Source organism: Carassius gibelio, chromosome B4 (assembly GCF_023724105.1).
Source record: "Carassius gibelio isolate Cgi1373 ecotype wild population from Czech Republic chromosome B4, carGib1.2-hapl.c, whole genome shotgun sequence".
In the NCBI taxonomy this organism is placed as follows: domain Eukaryota; kingdom Metazoa; phylum Chordata; class Actinopteri; order Cypriniformes; family Cyprinidae; genus Carassius; species Carassius gibelio.
The window spans coordinates 14,083,492-14,101,996 of NC_068399.1; the positions used below are offsets into that span (position 1 = coordinate 14,083,492).

The window sequence follows — 18,505 nt, forward strand, 5'->3', positions numbered from 1 at the left end:
AAAATCACTGGAGGTAAACAGTCAGTGATGAAATAAGAATAAGAAACTAATTTACAAGCCATATGACAAAAAACTACAATAAATAAGAAAGACATTGTGTAAATTAATATAAATTAATATATATCAGCATAATTATTATCATTATTTATTTATATTCTTCTTATTCTTGTTACAAAAGTTATTTAGTCAAGAGCCATGAGAGATGTTCTCTCACAGTTTTTTGATTAAAATGAATGCCAGACAGGACGAATATTGGACAGCTTCCCCTTTAAGACGATGTAGGGATCCAATGTTCCTCAATTAATTTTCGGCCCTCGGCAAAAACTAGGCGTTTTGAACCGCTACCATTTCAACATGTGCAGTTTTGTCGATTTATGTTCGAAAATATTTGGTGCAAAGATGCACTGAAACATTCACGTTCGCCGTATTTACATAATGGAGTCATGCTAGTGGAGTCGCGTGAGCTCATTAAGACGGTGTTTCCTAAATGTTTGAATTTCCCTAAATGCAAAATAAACTAAACTAAACATTTCCACGCGTAAATATGGAGTTCCTACTATTCGTTGGGAAATTGCACGGCTGCAACTTTAAGACAGAAGCGAACTCCCCCTCTTTTCTCGAACAATGGTCTCTACCAGCCACCGCTGCTCTCGCCGCTGAATCCTCAACGTGCCATTTTATTACTAATGGGCATATCTGAAAATCAAAATGTCATCGATACACGGGACAGTATCGCGTTTCTGAGGATGCCAGCGGTGGATATTCGCGCGGGTTTCGCCGGAGCAGTGCTAATTTTGGCCAGTGAAGCTTCCTCGTTGTGAATCGGATGATTGGAGCAGCTGTGCGCTCGCGCTTAGATTGCAGCTGTCATTGATATTGCACAGTGAACAGTGAGTATAGACAACCCATACACAATACAGTTTTACCACTCTCATTGTGTCCGACGTGAGAAAAGGCAGTATTCTTTGTGCACCATTCTCAAGGTGATTGGGAAATGCCTCTTTTAGTCAAAGGAAACTTCCAACAGATGTGAAAGGTATTGCTGTAGTAACAGAAATCAATGAATGTGTGAGTGAATGAATGCATGACTGAATTATTGAATGAGTGCGTGTTTATTCTTGGGAACTGTTGATAATCTTTCATAGCTCAAACAGGGAAAAGGTGCATAGATCAATGGAAGACACTGACAGAGATAAAGGAAAGAGAGAGGAGGGAGGGAGAGAGAGAGGCAAAGACAGGCATGATGTAATGCGCTTGAGACAATGGTTGAGGATTCTCTCCAATTAGAGTCACAGCAGCAGAATAGGCTGTTTTGAAAGCGATGAGATCACTTTAACATGCCGGCTTGCTAGGTGGAGTAGCCATGTCCCTCATATCCCACTCGCCTGTGGTCCGGCTGTAATGGACCTTATTCACATGTGCCGGAGGAATGAGTGAATGTGAACCTGGTGCTCTAATGTCCAGTACTAATGGTTGGCTGTTCAGTCAAACACAGCATGTTTGAATGATTACAGCATGAAGCTCTGTTTAATTACTTGACACACTTTATAGTGATGTTACTCACAATTCATTTTAACGCTAATATGTAATATTTTATTGTTTTACTGTGATTAGACAATATTGTGCTAAAATTGCATATGATCAAATTATGTTTAATGTTTATTAAAGCAATTTTGTGACTCTGACTGTACATTTTTTAAAGTTTAAAATGTGATCTAGTAAACGTCCAAACATATAGCACTATCCGCTTTTTAAAACCTCACGTGAAGTAATTATTGCTACTTTGTGGACCCTAAACATTTAACGTGGCAGCCATGATAGCTTCCTATTGATGGAGAATCGAGGCGGCCGTATTGGGGTTCATGCATCTAATGGTCCATACTGTAGACAGAGAGGCCAAGATTAGGATGTCCCACTGACCTGTTGGTTGTGCTGGTGTGTTAAGGCTACCTCAGCCATTTCCGCTGTATTTGATCAAATGTACAGCTGGTTTGTTTGACCTTGGTAGGGGGTGTGTGTTGGAAAGGATCTTTTTCACACCACTGAATGTGTGCAGGTTGGTTCTAGTTTATGGAAGTGAAAAATTACAGTTGGGTTCAGCCTGAGACCACTGTTGAAAACCTGGGATATAAAATCATATTTATATCTCAAAATAGTCGGATTGGATAAAATGCATAAATGTAGTATAAATATATATATAAAAAAATTCATTATTATTATTATTATTAATGTAAATATCTAATATAATGTAATATGGAATTTTAAGAGAGAACTGAAAGATCTGGATTTTAAAAATGTAATGCCTTAAAATAAATTCAAACTCCGTAGAGTCTAGTCAGAGACCACTGTTGAGAATCTGGGATTAAAAATAGAATTTGAATCTCCAAATAAACAAAAATGTTTGAATAAAAAATGAAAGAGAGAGAGAAAGAGAAGAAATATACAATGTATTTAGTACAAATGTAAGTCATTAAAATAATAAAAGTTTAAGATTATTATATATCATGTTTTAGATAATGCAAGTCACTAATCAAATGAAAGTAGGCTAATTGTGAGACATTGACGAACTTATAGAGTTCATACAGTTTGAAATTGTCACCAAATGCTTGGACATTTTAAAATTAATGTATATTTTCTCAAAAATGAAGTTACATTCATTTAAAAATATCTAAATGGGAGCTTTTTCATTAGTGATCCCGGACTTTTGGAGCCCACTATGTATCAAATGCAGCATCATCATTTTCATGCTTGGTGCAGTTCCATTATTCTTGACTTGTCTTGTTTCACTACAAAATCCACAGCTGTGATTGAACTCCCTCACCTCAGCCCTCCCTTTCCTCTCAATCTCTACCTCTCTCTCTTTCTCCCTCCCTCCACCCACAGCCATCCATTCATTCAGACAGTGTGTGTGGAATATGATCGCTCTTTTTGTCATCAGTGGGGCTTTTACTCTGGGCATTGCCTTGTGCTCCACTCAATACTCTGATTGAAATGTGGGTTTAAAATACAGAGTACAGCACTCTCAAACCAATTGTGCCAGTGAGCAGTCTTGGGTTCGTGCCCATCTGCTTTAAATTTCACTGCAGGATGTTATGCCAAATATCCTTGAAATATTCTTGACCTTTTGTTAAAATGTGTTAACAGTCAATAATCCACATTCCTTTGTTCATTTATTCAGTCCAGCCCACACACTTGGACCATTGCAGCTCACAAACCCCTACTTTCAACTTGGTACAGTCCATTATTGGATTATTTCGCTCTGTTTGCTCATTAACCAATTGTAAAGGGATTGATCAACAAAATATATGGTATTTAACCTGTATTGCTACCAAAATGTGGCATAATTGCACTAGAACAAGGCCACAGATCCCTTGAGCAATATTAAAACCAAATTATTCCTGACCCTTTTGGATCAGTCCAAAGTAAACCATCATAAAGCAATTATTGCCCAAATGGGATTCATTGTTCTTTATGTTCATTGAATACCGCTGTGTATATTTAGTAGGCTGAAGTTGAACTCTGGATCGTTCCGCAGATAAAGTTTTGAGGTCTTTCCAGCCTCACTGCCGATGTCTGATGTTAGTGTCTGTTTGCTGTTATGAAATATAGATGGAGTATACTTCACTTAAGATGCTGTAATGGTTTTTCTCTTCCCCTCTTCTAATCCTGCTGCGTCATTCTTTCTTTCTTTCTTCCTTTCTCTCTTTTCTTTCTAATTCATGGAGCTTCGTATAGATCACAAAGATTCAGTTGTTTTCATTTGTTTGGCGGTTCAGTTATGTTTCATTCATCATTTTTCATTTGGAGCGTGTACGAACGTGCTAATAATGACATTTTGTGCAGTGTTGACAAAAATTGAGATGCTACATAGAATTCACAAAATTAGCAAAATGTTACAATTTCCGCTCTGCAATTTGCAGTTAAATGTCAAAATATATATATAAAAAACATCTCTAGACTAGTAGAGTGAGAGAGAATAAGGAGAATTTTGTGTGTGTGTGTAGAATTAATAGTTACCTTTTTGAAATTATTATTATTTATGTACAGTGATTTTTCTAATTGTTGTTAAGTAAGGGGTCCTATTTCAAATTCAGAAAGTTTTGTAAACATTGTGTGAATTTAAAAATTTCTTTTTCAAAAGTTTCAAAAACTTTTTTTCTTTTTGGACGCCCTTCTAAGCTACCATTGGTTGTACTCATTTTGTTGTTGAAATATTGAAACTGGATTTTTTTTTTATTTTTATTGCTGTAAAGTCAAATGATATAGAACTGTACACACAAACTGTAATTAATTAACTCAATTACAGCATCTCACAAGAAATAAATCATGTGATTTCACTCCCAATTAGTAGTTTGTTGTCATTGTTGAGCCATCCCTTACACCTTAACCCACACTTATAGCTACCCATCCCACCAAACCTGTCCCAAAACCTCACCCACATCCCTCTGCAATAGCAGCAAAAGAGTTTTGCAATGCTATATGAACAGTTAGTACACTGAACTTATTTTTTGATATAAGTACGTAATAGTTAAGGCCACCTAATATAAAGAACAAAAACACAAAAATAGCTGTTATTATAGCTATGTATGGCTATAAATAGTTTGGTTATTTATAGTTAGTAAATAATGATATTTGTCAGTTTTTTTTTTTAGTAGATGTTCCTTCTTAGTAAACCCTATGAGCTGTGTGCTCACTGATGGGGAGTGATAGTGGTGTCTGTGTGACTGAATGTGCCAGTCTTCTATGAAAATAAATGTATCTCTTTTTCCCTATTGAAGGCAGAGAAGTGTGTGTGTGTGTGTGAGTGTGTGAGTGTTTGCGCAGTGATTGAGAGGGAGTCCCAGACTCTGTCCCACATGAATAATTTATTGATTGGCATATGGCATTGAGACGTTGGTTCTATTTCAGTTCCTTTGTTTTTCCTCCTTGCTCGCTTCTCTATGTTGGATCCGGATGTTTCTCAAAATATCAGCAAAATGCAACCCTTCATGGTTTTGAGTTTGACCCGGCCGTTTAGAGAGATTACAACTATTACAACTATATAGTAGATGCTCATCTTTAATTGGAAATAGGGCCAAGGGTAAGAAGTAGTGGTGTTTTGTTTTGTATTGATCAGCTATCAATATCCCAATAACTACCTCCATGTTAGACTGTGACAGAAATGAGAAGATGCTTCCAGAGACACGAGACCTCATTTACAAATCATTCCAAGTCTTTTCAGCTTCATTTGAACTTGTATGTGACTGAAAGTAGGTGAGTTGTTAACTCAATTAGTTCATCTTTTCTCCATCAGTTTGACCAATTAGGGATTTTCTGAACACTTGGTAGGCGGGGATTATGTAGATGACAGGATGATCAGCCAATCACAGTATATCCAGTGGACAAACCGCGGACATGAAAAACAACCGCAGACTTGGCAACACTGGTTCAGGTGGAGCGGCAGTTACTACACAAGAGCCGTAGTCTACCGACAACTAACACAAAATTGCTTTCAAAATCGACAAAGAATCGCCTGCGATTTTAACATCTATTTTGTGTAGATTGTCAGTGAATTACAGCTCTGTGTAGTAAATGCCAACCGGTGTTGCCAAGTCTGTGGTTGTTTTTCATGTCCGCGGGTCAAAGCGACCCCAATACCAATAACGTGATATTAAGCCCGTAAAATGCTAATTTTACCAAAGCACGCTGCTAAAAAACGTATATTTTAACCCCGGGAAGAATTTTTTTTTATCGGGGAACCTTCTGGAAGCGCGATTGGGCTAGTTTTGGACTCGTTTTGAGAAGCGACTGGGCAGGATTTGTTGTGAAAACCTGGCAACCCTGATCTCAACACGTGCTGGAGATACACTTCTAATTACAGGAGCTTCTTTACTGATGAGATGTGCATGAAAATCGCATTCGATTTTTTGCACAGCCCTACAGTGTTGTTATTGTTAACAATTATTAAAAAAGAAATTTTTAATTAAATATTACAAACATAATAAATTGTGTAAAAGTGTAAATGTTTAAAAAATTTGAAATGTTGCCTTGGCAAATAACTAAAATAAAATAATAAGTAAATTGAAGTAATAATAATAATAATAATAATAATAATAATAATAATAATAATAATAATAAAAACTTATTATATTCTAACACTAATATTATACACTACCAGTCAAAAGTTTCTGAACAGTAAGATTTCAGTTTTTTTTATTCTCTTCTACTCCCCAGTCCTGCATTTATTTGATCTGAAATACAGCAAAAGCAGTTATATTGTGAAATATATTTACTGTTTAAAATTAATGCTTTCTATTTGAATATATTTTAAAATGTATTTTATTCCTGTGATTTCAAAGCTGAATTTTCTGTTTTTGCTGTACTTAAGATCAAATAAATGCATGCTTGGTTAGCAGAAGAGAAATGTTTTAATGTTTAAAAAAAAAAAAGAAAACTACAAAAATATTTGACTAGTATTACTATATTGTATTATATTATACTATATTTATTTTGCTTTATTTTATAATTTTGTATGACTTTTTAATGACTTTATTTGTCTTCCATGCATCCTTTAGAATCAGTAAATGTATTGTGTTGTTTGCTCAAAAGGATTATTGTTCCACTGAATATTTAATTAATTAAATATAGTGACATTTTAATCAATGAGCTTGTTAGAACAGTGGCATTTGTTCCAGTCTTGAGCTATTCTCATTGCATGTTTACGTTTCATAAAAGAACATATTTAGTTTTTGTAGCTAACTTGGGTGAGGTCTTATTGCTTTAATCATCTGTTATCTAAGTGATATATTTCAAGCGTTTTGATGCCCAGCAGACGTTTGAGAAACTCGGACGTGATCTAACTCATGACAGACCTTTACACATTACTTTGTCTTCTCAATTGTCTCTTTATTTATAACAGGAGGGAACAAATCTGACTTTTCCAGGCTGCTTCAGGGCTCTCCATTGTATGGTTGGAGACAGGAGAGATGGCCACAGCCCAGAGCGTATGTGGGTCTAAAGTTATCAGTTAGTGGCTAGCTGGGAGATGGTGGGTCTCTGGCTAACAGCCTGTTCACATGGTGTCTGCAGGCCCACTGCCAGTGACGGATGGACTGTAAGCCTGCTATCTGTAAACAAGAATACAGTCTGATTGTAGGACATATGTCTGCTGTGACAATGACTTTTTGTATGTTTCTTTGTGTAAACTAAAGGGAGGTCAAATTGATTGTTTAGAAACTGTTATTAGTTTTGCAGTTTTCCGTTTGGTGAAGCACATTTCAAATTGATACGTATCAGTATCTCAATAAATGCCTCAAGAACAGTCGCTACGTTAGACTGCAGATGAGAAAGAAATGAGAGCTGCTTCTGCTCATTTACAGATTATTTCAGGTTATTTCAGGTTCATTTGAATCTGAATGTGCCAGAAAGAGGTGATTTCTGAGTGGGTTATTTGTAAACTCTGTAATGAATCCATCCATTTTCCATCAGTTTAACCGCTCATGGATTTTCTGAGCTGTTGTGAACGTGTTATATAACTGACAGGATAATCAGCCAATCACATGACTATTTTTCACACTTCTTTTATTATTATATTATATTATATTATATGCTATTATATTAGTGTTACATGAAATGAAAGCTATTAATAATAATTAGCAAATTGAAATAAAGCTGAAATCGTAAATATTAAACCGAAAACTTAGCTAATTTAAATAAGTTGAATTACTAACATTACTAAAGCTTAAAATATTTTAACTAAAATTAAACCGAAGACTAAAAATATAACAAAATAAAAGCTACCTCAAAAATTTTAATACTGTAATAATATAAAAAATACTAAAATAATACTTTTTTGAAAATAAAATATATTTTTTCACAGTAATTAAAAAAAAATCTGTTTTTCAATAAATTAACTGGTTTTAGCTGTTTTTATGATAAATCATCAGTTTTATGTTAAATCATCTGGTTTTAGATTTTAGCATTTTTTTTTTTTGAACCATTTGTTTTTAGCTGTTTTTTTTTTTGTTTAATCGCCTGGTTTTAGATGGTTATAGCTGTTTTTTGTTTTGTTTTTGATGAACCAGTTGGTTTTTAGTTGGCTTTTGTTAAATTAGCTGTTTTTAGATGTTTGTCTACAGACTTTAAATAGTTAAAAAATATATATTGTTGACTAGTTTAAAAAAAAAAAAAAAAAAAAGTTATTTCTTGAGAAAATTTCTATGCTTTTTTCAGAAGCCACAAATGCCAGGCACATCTTTTAACTCCCTAAATCTTGAGCATGTGCTTCCATTGTTGCCATCCTCCGTAAGGGTGTAATATGTAAACCACCTGAGACCAATGGCACAGATGGTGGTTGTGGTCTGTACCAGGTCAAGGTGCTGCAGGAGACAGTTAAACACCGCTGTAGAGCACCGTGTTACATAAGCAACAGAGGAAATGATGCGTTCTGGTTCAGTAAACGGCACAAGCTTCAAATCTAGAGTGCAGGAAGCTCACTCTCCTATGACATCATTACTTTATTATACATATATACTCTTCAAGACTATTTAGACCGATACATTTTCTGTATAGTTGATAATAACAGGACATGAGACGTCCCGAATGTACCGACACACTTACACATACAAGATTTACTTGCCGAGGCTTTGTCTTTCTGTGTTCATCTGTTTATTCTGTTCTCACTCTGTTGTAAACACACACAAACACATCTCGTCCTCGCCAGGAGATTCCTCCACCCGCTCCGCCTGTGTTGTGTCATCACAGCCCCGGCGTGGAGCTCTGTGGCCCTGCGTGTTTTTAATGCTGGTCTCCCCTGCAGCTAGCAGCCGCCTCAGTCCTGACAGCTTTGAGTCTAACAGGAGCAGACACACATCAGCACTACGTACACACAGTCTTCTCACAGATGCTCGGAGCCGTTCAGTGCTTTTACAGATAGACCCAGAGGGATTGACAGACAATAGCAGTATGTTAATGCACATAAAGTGTTGAGAATATCATACTGTTCAAAAGATGTTTCTTGTTCTTCTTAAGGCTGCATTTATTTGTTTAAAAATACAGTTAAACGGTGGTATTGAATTTATTTTCTTTCTTTTTTTCGCTATTTAAAATAATTGTACAAATTCTGTTATATTTTAAAATGTAATGTGATGGCAAAGTCGAATTTTCAGCAGCCTTTACTCTAGTCTTCAGAGTCAAATGATCCGTCAGAAATATTATTATCAATATTATCAATGCTTGATATTTTTTATGGAAACTGTGACACACTTTTTTTTAAAGATTGAAATTAAATAGAAATAGTTTACCCTTTATAAAATGGTTAAACTTTATAAATGTCTTTACTGTCACTTTTGGTCTTTTAATGTATCCTTTCTGTATATATATATATATATATATATATATATATATATATATATATATATATATATATACATACACACACATAAACATAAACCTTAATTAATTATTCTAAAGCCTAAAAATGATTGTGGCTGTACCATAGTACAATAAATTCAATGGTCTAAATAGTGCAAATTATTGTTATTGTTGTTTTAATTTCTATTATTATTTCAATTCATCATTAAGACCAATAATAATATTATTATTGAAATAATATATTTGAATAATAATTATGATATTATAAGATTATTTTTATTGTTAGTATAATTATTATATTGCACTGCAATACTTTTACTACTACTACTATTGATATGCAATGATGTTATTATTAAATATATTATATTATATTATATTATATTATATTATATTATATTATATTATATTATATTATATTATATTATATAGCATTAAAATAATAGTCGAAATCTAGTCGTAATAGCCAGTCAGTGTGTGGTACTATACAAGTAACAAAAGCTGCACAAATGATGTTTGTAGTTGTTTACCTTTGAAGTAATTTAAAGATTTAATAAAACATTTGCTTATAGTGTAAGATACAGTATCATTAACATTGGTCTCAAAATGGACAATCTTTTCAGAACCTTGTCAAGACAAGTCAAATGGATTTATATAGCACTTTTCACAATACACAATGATCCAGAGCAGCTTTACAGATGTTTCCAGGAGTTTCCTAAGCATTCCTCCTCTCTCAGCAGGTAAAGATGATGTGCGAAGTGATGCCCACGATCAGCGAGGACACGGCGATGAGCCAGCGTGGCTCCCAGAGCAGCGCCTCCGACCCTGACTCGCATTTCGAGCAGCTGATGGTCAACATGCTTGACGAGAGAGACCGTCTGTTGGACACCCTGAGAGAGACACAGGAAAGCCTGGCTCTCGCCCAGCAGCACCTGCAGGACGTCATCTATGACCGGGACTCACTGCAGCGTCAGCTCAGCTCCGCACTGCCTCAGGTACCACATCTACTCCCAAACTCATAGAACCGTACTCCTGACTAACGCCACAAAGCCTGGTCCACACAATCAGCTTGTTCCTCCCTTTTTAACAAGTTTACCTCTTGAATATGGATATCGGAGTACCATAGTGATAAATGTTCATTTCTGTGAAAATATAAGCTTGTCACAGCTGGCCGTGTGTGATTGCAGCAGCTATAGCTGGTGATACTAAAATCTGCGTCCAAGTGTCTCCTTCCGAACAAAGAGGACTAAAAATCACCAAGTGCGGTTTTCAGCTGCGCTACTATTGCCCAGAGACATGGGAAAAGCGATGGCTTACGTAATCACGACTAAACCCAGATTAGCTCCACGCTCAAAGCAAAAGTGTGTCAGTAATTCTAGTCACAAGTCCTTAGCGTTCTCCTTCCAGAAGTCTCTGTGGTCCTGGCGGAGAATAAAAGAGGGTTTTGTTGTGTAGTGGTTCTCACTTTCCCTCAGTGATACTCTTGTTCCTGGTGGAGACACGCTTTCAGTGCTGCTTACGGTACTGAGGTTTGAAACCGGTTTGTTGTTGATTTGAGTGTCATGAACAATACCCTTTTACAAGTTTAGGGTCAATGCGTTAATTAGAAAAATTAATTAGGGTGAAAAAATGTAACTGTGTCCCTAATTAAACAATATCACTTGAGTGTAAATGTGATCCTGATCTTATACAACAGTTCAATAGATAAGAAGTTAATATTGTGTTGTTTTAGACCCAGTGTTGTCTGTTTTGCACAATTCTGCCAATGAAAATATAAAGACAAAGCAGAACTGTTTGTCTCCGAGAAACACACGGCTTCATCATAGACTATATAAACATGGACGTAGTGTCTGTGACGTCACCCGTAGACTCCTGAAGTGTGTTTTTGAAACCTAAAGTGTGCAGACCGGGCCGTCGCCATCTTGGCAGCGCGTCACTGCGCGACTCTCCCGGACAATCGAAAATAGGCAAAAAGGCGGGAGCTAGGGCGCCCCACCTAGGGCGACGGCAGTGTGAGCAGCGGTAATCCCTGTCACTCAAGTGACCACGCCCTTAATTTTGCAGAACTTTGTATTATTATATTTTATAATTTAAACGGATGAGTTATAAAAAAAAATCATCCCCCTCAGAGTTGTCATGAGGGGCAAAATTAGCTATTTAGACCAAAGTCGTTTTTTTGCACCAGGCTGTAAACGTATTTTTATGCTGTAAAATTGGGCATTTTAACATGGGGAGTCTATGGGACTGACTCCCTTTCGTCGATGAATTACAGTTTTAGTCACTTCCTTATTGGCCTCACGAGAGAGAACTCGAGGTTGGTGCTCGGGCTACATTCATTACTTAATACACTTTTTGAACGTATTGAACGTAAAATTGCCATCATTTATTCACCCTCATGATTCAAAATAGTATATGTAATACATTTTATGATGAGTGAAACTAAATATTTCTTGCTGAAGCTACTTTTTGTAATGTCGGTTTGATGCTTTACACGACAATTACTTTAAATTATATTTTGGGATTAATTTCTCAGCCAATTTGATGTGAGATTTATTTGCGATTAATTAGGTTAATTAATCAGCACATCATGGTACTAATCACTTACCAGCCCCAATATATATGTGTGTGTGTGTGTATATATATATTACAGGAAATCACTATATATCACTTATTTTTTAAAATGTAATTTATTCCATTGATGGCAAAGTTGAATTTTGCAGTGTCACATGATCTTTCAGAAATCATTCTAGTATTAGGATGTTTTTTTTTTTTTTTACCAATATTTTTGTGCAAACTGTAAGACATTTGCCTTTAGGATTCTTTGAACAGTAAGAACAGCACTTGTATGTTGTCTTGTATGACATTATAAATCTCATTACTGTTATGTTTGCATCCTTGCTAGATAAAAGTATTAATTTCTTTCAAAAATCTGTTAAGCTCTAAATGCACCATAAAACCTCAGTGAAGTGGTCCATAAATATGTTCTGAAGTCTTAAAGTAGTTTTATGTGAAGAACTCAAATAGCATTGTGAACTTTCTTCAGAACGTCTCCTTTTGTGTTCTACAAAAGAAAGTAAGTTCTGCTGGTCTGGAACAATGTGACGGTAAGTAACTGATGATGGAAGAACATTAAAGATCCATTTAACATTCATAAAATGCTAAACATGTCCAGACTGTAAATTACATTACTGTCCAGAGCTGCATAATCAACCAGAAGAATGGCGTTCTAGGCCAACCAGGGCAATAACACTGTATTGATTTTCATTGTGTCATGACACTACTCATACACACTGTTTACTGATCACATTTTAAATGAGATGTTACTTCTCTCAATCTAGACCTTGCACACATGCAAACGACTCCATTAATTAGCGTGGCAGCGCTTTATTATCCTTTGCCACTTCACTGCATGCTAATGCTTTACGAGGCTCTTTGGTGGAATGATTGTGAAGATGTGTACCAGCAGGACAGCCATGTTATTATGAGCTGTTGTAATTGAGAAACCGTGAACAGTGTCTGCTAATGTTTTTTAAACCGCATCGAAATAGACTTTATTCACAGCGATTGTTTGGTGGTGTTTGTAATGGCCACTTTACACAGTTTATAGTAATTGCATGATGGATGCAGGCTTTTGCTTATTTGATAAGCTTATATCAGTTTATTTATAGCTTTTTAGAGCTTTTTTTTTAATTATCAGGTTTTGGAGGAGTAGTGGTTTTCTTGTACCCTCTTTGAGCTCATTTTGTTTTCACAGAGCTCCTGAAGGGCTATAAATGTGAGCGGGGAACTAAATGATTCAGTTGAAAGATCACTTTTGAAAAATCACGGTTTGGCCAATCACCTTTTCATCTAGATTATGCCACATATCTTATTAGCAAACAGTTTGCAAATTGACCTGAATGCATCAAATTGGACAAATTGGACTTATTACAGGGCTTGCAAAATGTCTAAATCCCGAGTAGCCCTTCGGGCGGGTACTCTTGAGATTTTGGTTGCATGAAAATTAATTTAACTAGCCCAAAAAAACAACAGCCTTTTTTAGAAAGTCGGATAGGAGTTCTTAATATATTTGCAATACACACATATCAACAAATATGAAGGAAGGAATTTTATTTAACCATTTACAGGGTATCTGCATAATTAAAAAAAAATAATAAATGTAAGGCAATTTATGACCCATTTTAAGAGCTGCACAAGTAAAATGAACACTGTATGTGTGATGTTGGACAATGTGGTGTTGGACAATGTCTATGGCGCTCATAAACGCTGCTTTATCAGGAATTATAGGACAGGACAACATTAGTTATTATTAATATTATTATTAATAATACAAATATTTATTGTATATATAATATAATTATGCATGATTATTATATTATTATTTACATAGCAATAAAATAATAGTAAAAAAAAAAAAATCTGTAACCATAAATAAATGTAAGGATTTTGTGATTTGATTGTAGTTTTTGGTTTAATAGGATGTTTCATCTTATTTTTAAAAACTGAAACTTTTTTAAACACCAGTTTGGAAATGTGTGACATGAAAAAACAAAACAAACTGTAGATGGTAATGTAAACAGGTTGTCTGGAGCTGATCCACCGTGAGCAGACGTGTGGAATATTTCTGAAACAACACTTTGACCTCCTTTAGCGCATGACAGCGTCTGAGGTTTGGGCTTGCAGTTTAGACTGTGTTAAATCTGGGCTCTGATGAGCAGGGAGATGAAATAGGCTGAATTATCGCTGCAGGGTGAACTTGGCTGTAGAAGAAGAGGAGGAGAGACAGGAAAGTGGAGAGGAAGTAGATGGAAGGTGGAGTGATGTGGAGAGGAAGTGGCCTGGATTAAGCCACATGATGGGAGCTATTGGCTGCCTGATATGAAGCCGATATCTCTTCCTCTCTCTAGCATACATACCTTAACATTCAGAACTAAGATATGAATGGCAGCCACATTCCCCAAGATGCCCTGGGGGTCAAAGTGTGATTTATATCATGTACAGCAATATCTTATGTCCTTCTTCACAGCAACAACTCTCACACCAAACCAAGAAACAGGACACAACTTTTAATGCAGAGTCAGTTTTATTCAACCAAAGAGTCTTAAAACTAAGCTCAGGTCCTTCATAGTCTGCATTACATTAAAACACCATCATTACAATTGATTGGCCCTTTTAAATAACTGCCCAATCTACTAGCTTTGCTTTAGTGGGTAAATGTTGAAGTGTGTTTACACATTTGGCAATCAAAGTTGAATTACAGCTCACCTTTATTTACCTTTTCCCCCCAGTGTTATTTACTTACACCAAAGTGTCTGTATGTTTAAAAATGCAAAACCCAGTTTTTCAGATTTTGCCATAATGATAACTAAATAATAATCATACTACGACAGTATATAATTATAAATACTTTCTTCTTATTTTTCTTATTTACTGTGTTATTAATAATATTTTATATTAATAATTATCGGAACAATATCGGAATTGACCGATAATGGCTTAAAATGTAAACATTGGCACTGGTCTGATATGTAAAATTATGCTGAATAACTCACGTGTGCTCAGGGTGTGCTAGCGATAAGATCGTCAACATTGTTCATTCTTGAAGCAATTTTTTGCCCGAGTGGTGATTAGATTCACTGTTTTTGATCGCTGAATAACATGTTTGAACTTTGAACTTAACATGTCCAGTGCGCAATAGATTCAACAGTCACTAGCGCTTGCAGCAGCGGCAGCCTCCTCCGGGTCTTAATGCCCATCAAGTAAGGAGTTTTAATTGCTCAGGGGGCGCAGTGGGTTTAATTGCAATAAAATGAAAGTAAAAATACACAAATAACATTAAGATTGTATTTCTGGTTTAAAAAAAACAGTAACTGATATAAAGCAGTAACTGATGTTGTAAAATCACGAGTATGTTTTTATTTAAATGTCAGAAGATATAACTTACACAAATAAAAATCACACAATTAAATAATTTTAAATACAGATTTTTCTTAATGTATAATGGTTTTTTTTCCAATCAGATTATGAGCTCTGAAAGATTTTCAGAATGTTTACAAATCTTTTGATTTAGACCTTCTACATATTTTAAATCTTTAAATAAATAAAATGTTAGGGTTACCACTCTGCGAAAAAAAAGTGATTGACTTATAGTTCATTTATAATTATTTTCAAAGCTTTCAATGTACACTCATTATAAGATAACTTTATTATTGTTTATTTAATTCTAACAGGTACGTTTTTATTAAAAACTAACTAAAATTAAATGTAATTTGTTTAGAATCTCTGCACAGGAGAGACTTGGTGTTGTTTCCAAACCAAAGGAAATATGTCTGTATTGGCATTGGCTATCAGCATAAATTAGTTGAAAAATATGGGCATATTGGATATCGGCAAAAATCCAATATCGTGCATCAGTAATATTTGAACAACAATTAAACAATAACAGATTAAGTTGAGAAATGTGAAAATCAATTATCGATATATAATTAACACATAGCTGCCCAAATTTGTATTATTATTATTATTATTATTATTATTATTATTATACCACCACTTACAGTGAGATAATAAGAAGTAAGATAGATGCTATTCCTTAACACCAGGTGAACCAGTACATAGAAGTCTTAAAGTCACAGCACAATTCTAACAGTCAGACAGACAGGACAGGGTCAGACAAAAAAATAAAAAAAATATTGAAAGGATACACTAGTTCACCCAAAAATGAACATTCTGTCATTAGTTACTCACTCCCATGTCACTACGAACCCATAAGACCTTCGTTCATCTTAGGAACACAAATTAAGATATTTTTTATTAAATCAAAGTGAGCAACATGAGGGTGAGTGATTAATGACAGAATTGTTGGACGAGCTATCCCTTTAAGATCCCTGTAAGAGTTTTTTTTTTTTGCTGCCGGGGTTGAACAGCTGTCTAGTTTCTCCTGTGTTCATGTCCTGTGTTGCTCTTTTAGACTCCTGTCCTCTGTCTGTGTGGTTTAGTTCTGCTTACTCATCAGGCCACAGTGGTGTGCACACATCAATGCCACCTTTGAGTCTGGGTCAGCAACTTTAAGAGAAAGAGAGAGGAAGAAAGCACCAAACTCAGAACACCTATTGGTATCAACAAACAACAAAAAACTATTGTTCATAAAGTATTGTTCGTTCATTAGACTGCACTAGATTACCCTCCAGCTACTCATAATGCTGCACCATCCCTCTGTAACTGTCAGTGGGAGCAGGTTTTCCTTGAAGGTTTTCGCTCTTTGTAAGTCATCATGTTGGCCTGAATGCATTATTTTGATGGCATGTTTTGATAATTGCCTTGTGCCGAATTGTCAGTTCATGTGCTGAATGCATTTTTTAGAGAATTAACATTACAAAGTGTTTTAAATAGTTGACATCATGATGAAATGGATGTAGCTGCAGATCTCTTCTGTTAAAAAAATGTAGAGCAGGGACTTGGTTCTTCACTTTAAAAAAGTAGTTGTTGTTTTTTCCGCATTGATTTCATTGAAGAGCCATATTGGGTCCCTCAAAGAATCTTTTTATGGAACAGTTCTTAAATGAACCATATTTTGTCTCAATGTGCAATATAATAGAAATAATATTAATTTAATTTGTGAACTGTTTAGTGAAAACATTTTATTTTAATTTATTTATATTTGTCTTTATTCTCTGGGTTGTATATCAGTGTAGTATCTTCAGCAGTGTTTATTACAAGCCATGGATGAAATTGGTGATTTGTCCAACTTACAAAAAGGGTAGATCATGAGTCCCAGTTTAGTTGGAGCATCTGTAACCTTATCAGCCCAATTTTTTTATGTTTAAATAACAGGAGTCTTTATGATTATGTGCAAAGCATGGCAAGACTTCATCAAAGCAAAGGAAAATAGTCAGCAAAAACCAAAGGCGAATAATAGGGACTGTCAAAAAAGCAAACACTAAAAAGGAGTCAAAACAACACAGAAGTGTAATGGAAACAAACCTCATATTCACCTTGATGACTCTGTTGCTAAAACGTTAATCACAGCCAATAGTGCTAAACTGCAATGCAGATGGTGTTATGATCATGAAACCTAGACCAACATCAAAATGAGCACCAAAATGGACTTCAACATCTGCCCTGGTCAGCTTCATCACATAAGTTGAATATTATCAAACCATTGTAGGCAGTATTGGAGAGAAGAGTGAGAAGCAGATTCCCTCCTCCATCATATCTGAAGCAACTGGCAGATGTTCTGATCGACACCATTCCACTGGAGATAGTTGTTTCTAAGTCTATTCTAAGAAGGGTGGAAGCCTTATTAAAGGCAGATGGTGGAAAAAAACAGTGCCTAGTTCCCAGGTGTTCACATTAATTTGTCCGAGCCCTGTATTTTTTAAGAACCATTTTCCATTTTTGTAATGGAAAGTTCCTGTGATTCTTCATGAAACCATAGATGCCAATAAAGGCATTTTTTTTTTTTTTTTTTTGGAGTTTTTACATTAGTTGTTAATTGAATTTTAAGATGTGGATGTTGTCCTTATGCCGCTCCCTATCTTTCTCCCACTTTGCTTCCTGTCAATTCTCATCTGTCATGTAATAATAAAGGCAATAATTCCGAAAATAATTTTGTCAGTGTGTTGCTAATTTCATTGTGTTGTGGCTTGTTTTCATTGTGTTCTGCTAATTTTATTGTGTTGTGGGCGTGGCTTGTTTCCATTTGTGTTGGGGCTTGTTTTCATTGTGTTGTGCTAATTTCATTGTGTTTTGGCTTGTTTTCAGATTTAGCGTCTTCACTACACAGAGTTCACTTCCGAAGTTCACTTTCAATCTAGGCCAAAAAAACCGAATGCGATTCATCTGCGATTATTAGGGCAATTTTTGGCTAATTGTCAGTGAACTACGACTTTGTGAAAGCCGCTCAATCTGAAAACAGGTGATGGTGATTTACTACTAATCACAGGACCGGCTTTACTGACGAGATGCGCATGATAATCTAATGCGATTAATTGCACAGCCCTAGTTCTGCTAATTTCATTGTGTTATGTTGCGGCTTGTTTTCATTGTTGTATCTTGTTTCCGTTGTGTCGTGGCTTGTTTTTGTTTTTTTGTGTTAATTTCATTATGTTGTACAAGTAATTTTATTTTCATAATTTGAAACGTTTCTGATTGAAAC

At 35.3% G+C, this 18,505-nt stretch overlaps 1 protein-coding gene across 5 annotated transcripts in view; it reads left to right on the top strand.

The window, feature by feature from the left end:
• Positions 1–518: 518 nt before the first annotated feature.
• The window catches only part of LOC127956550 (liprin-alpha-2), a 160,400-nt gene continuing 142,413 nt past the window's right edge, over positions 519–18,505 (top strand). The window contains exons 1-2 of one of the 5 annotated variants that reach the window (XM_052554588.1): positions 519–890; positions 10,086–10,343. In XM_052554588.1, coding sequence (XP_052410548.1) covers positions 10,095–10,343 — 249 coding nt within the window. In that variant the 5' untranslated portion in view covers positions 519–890; positions 10,086–10,094. The remainder of the gene's footprint in view (positions 891–10,085; positions 10,344–18,505) is intronic. The other 4 variants (XM_052554589.1, XM_052554590.1, XM_052554592.1 and 1 more) reach the window with 4 other exon arrangements.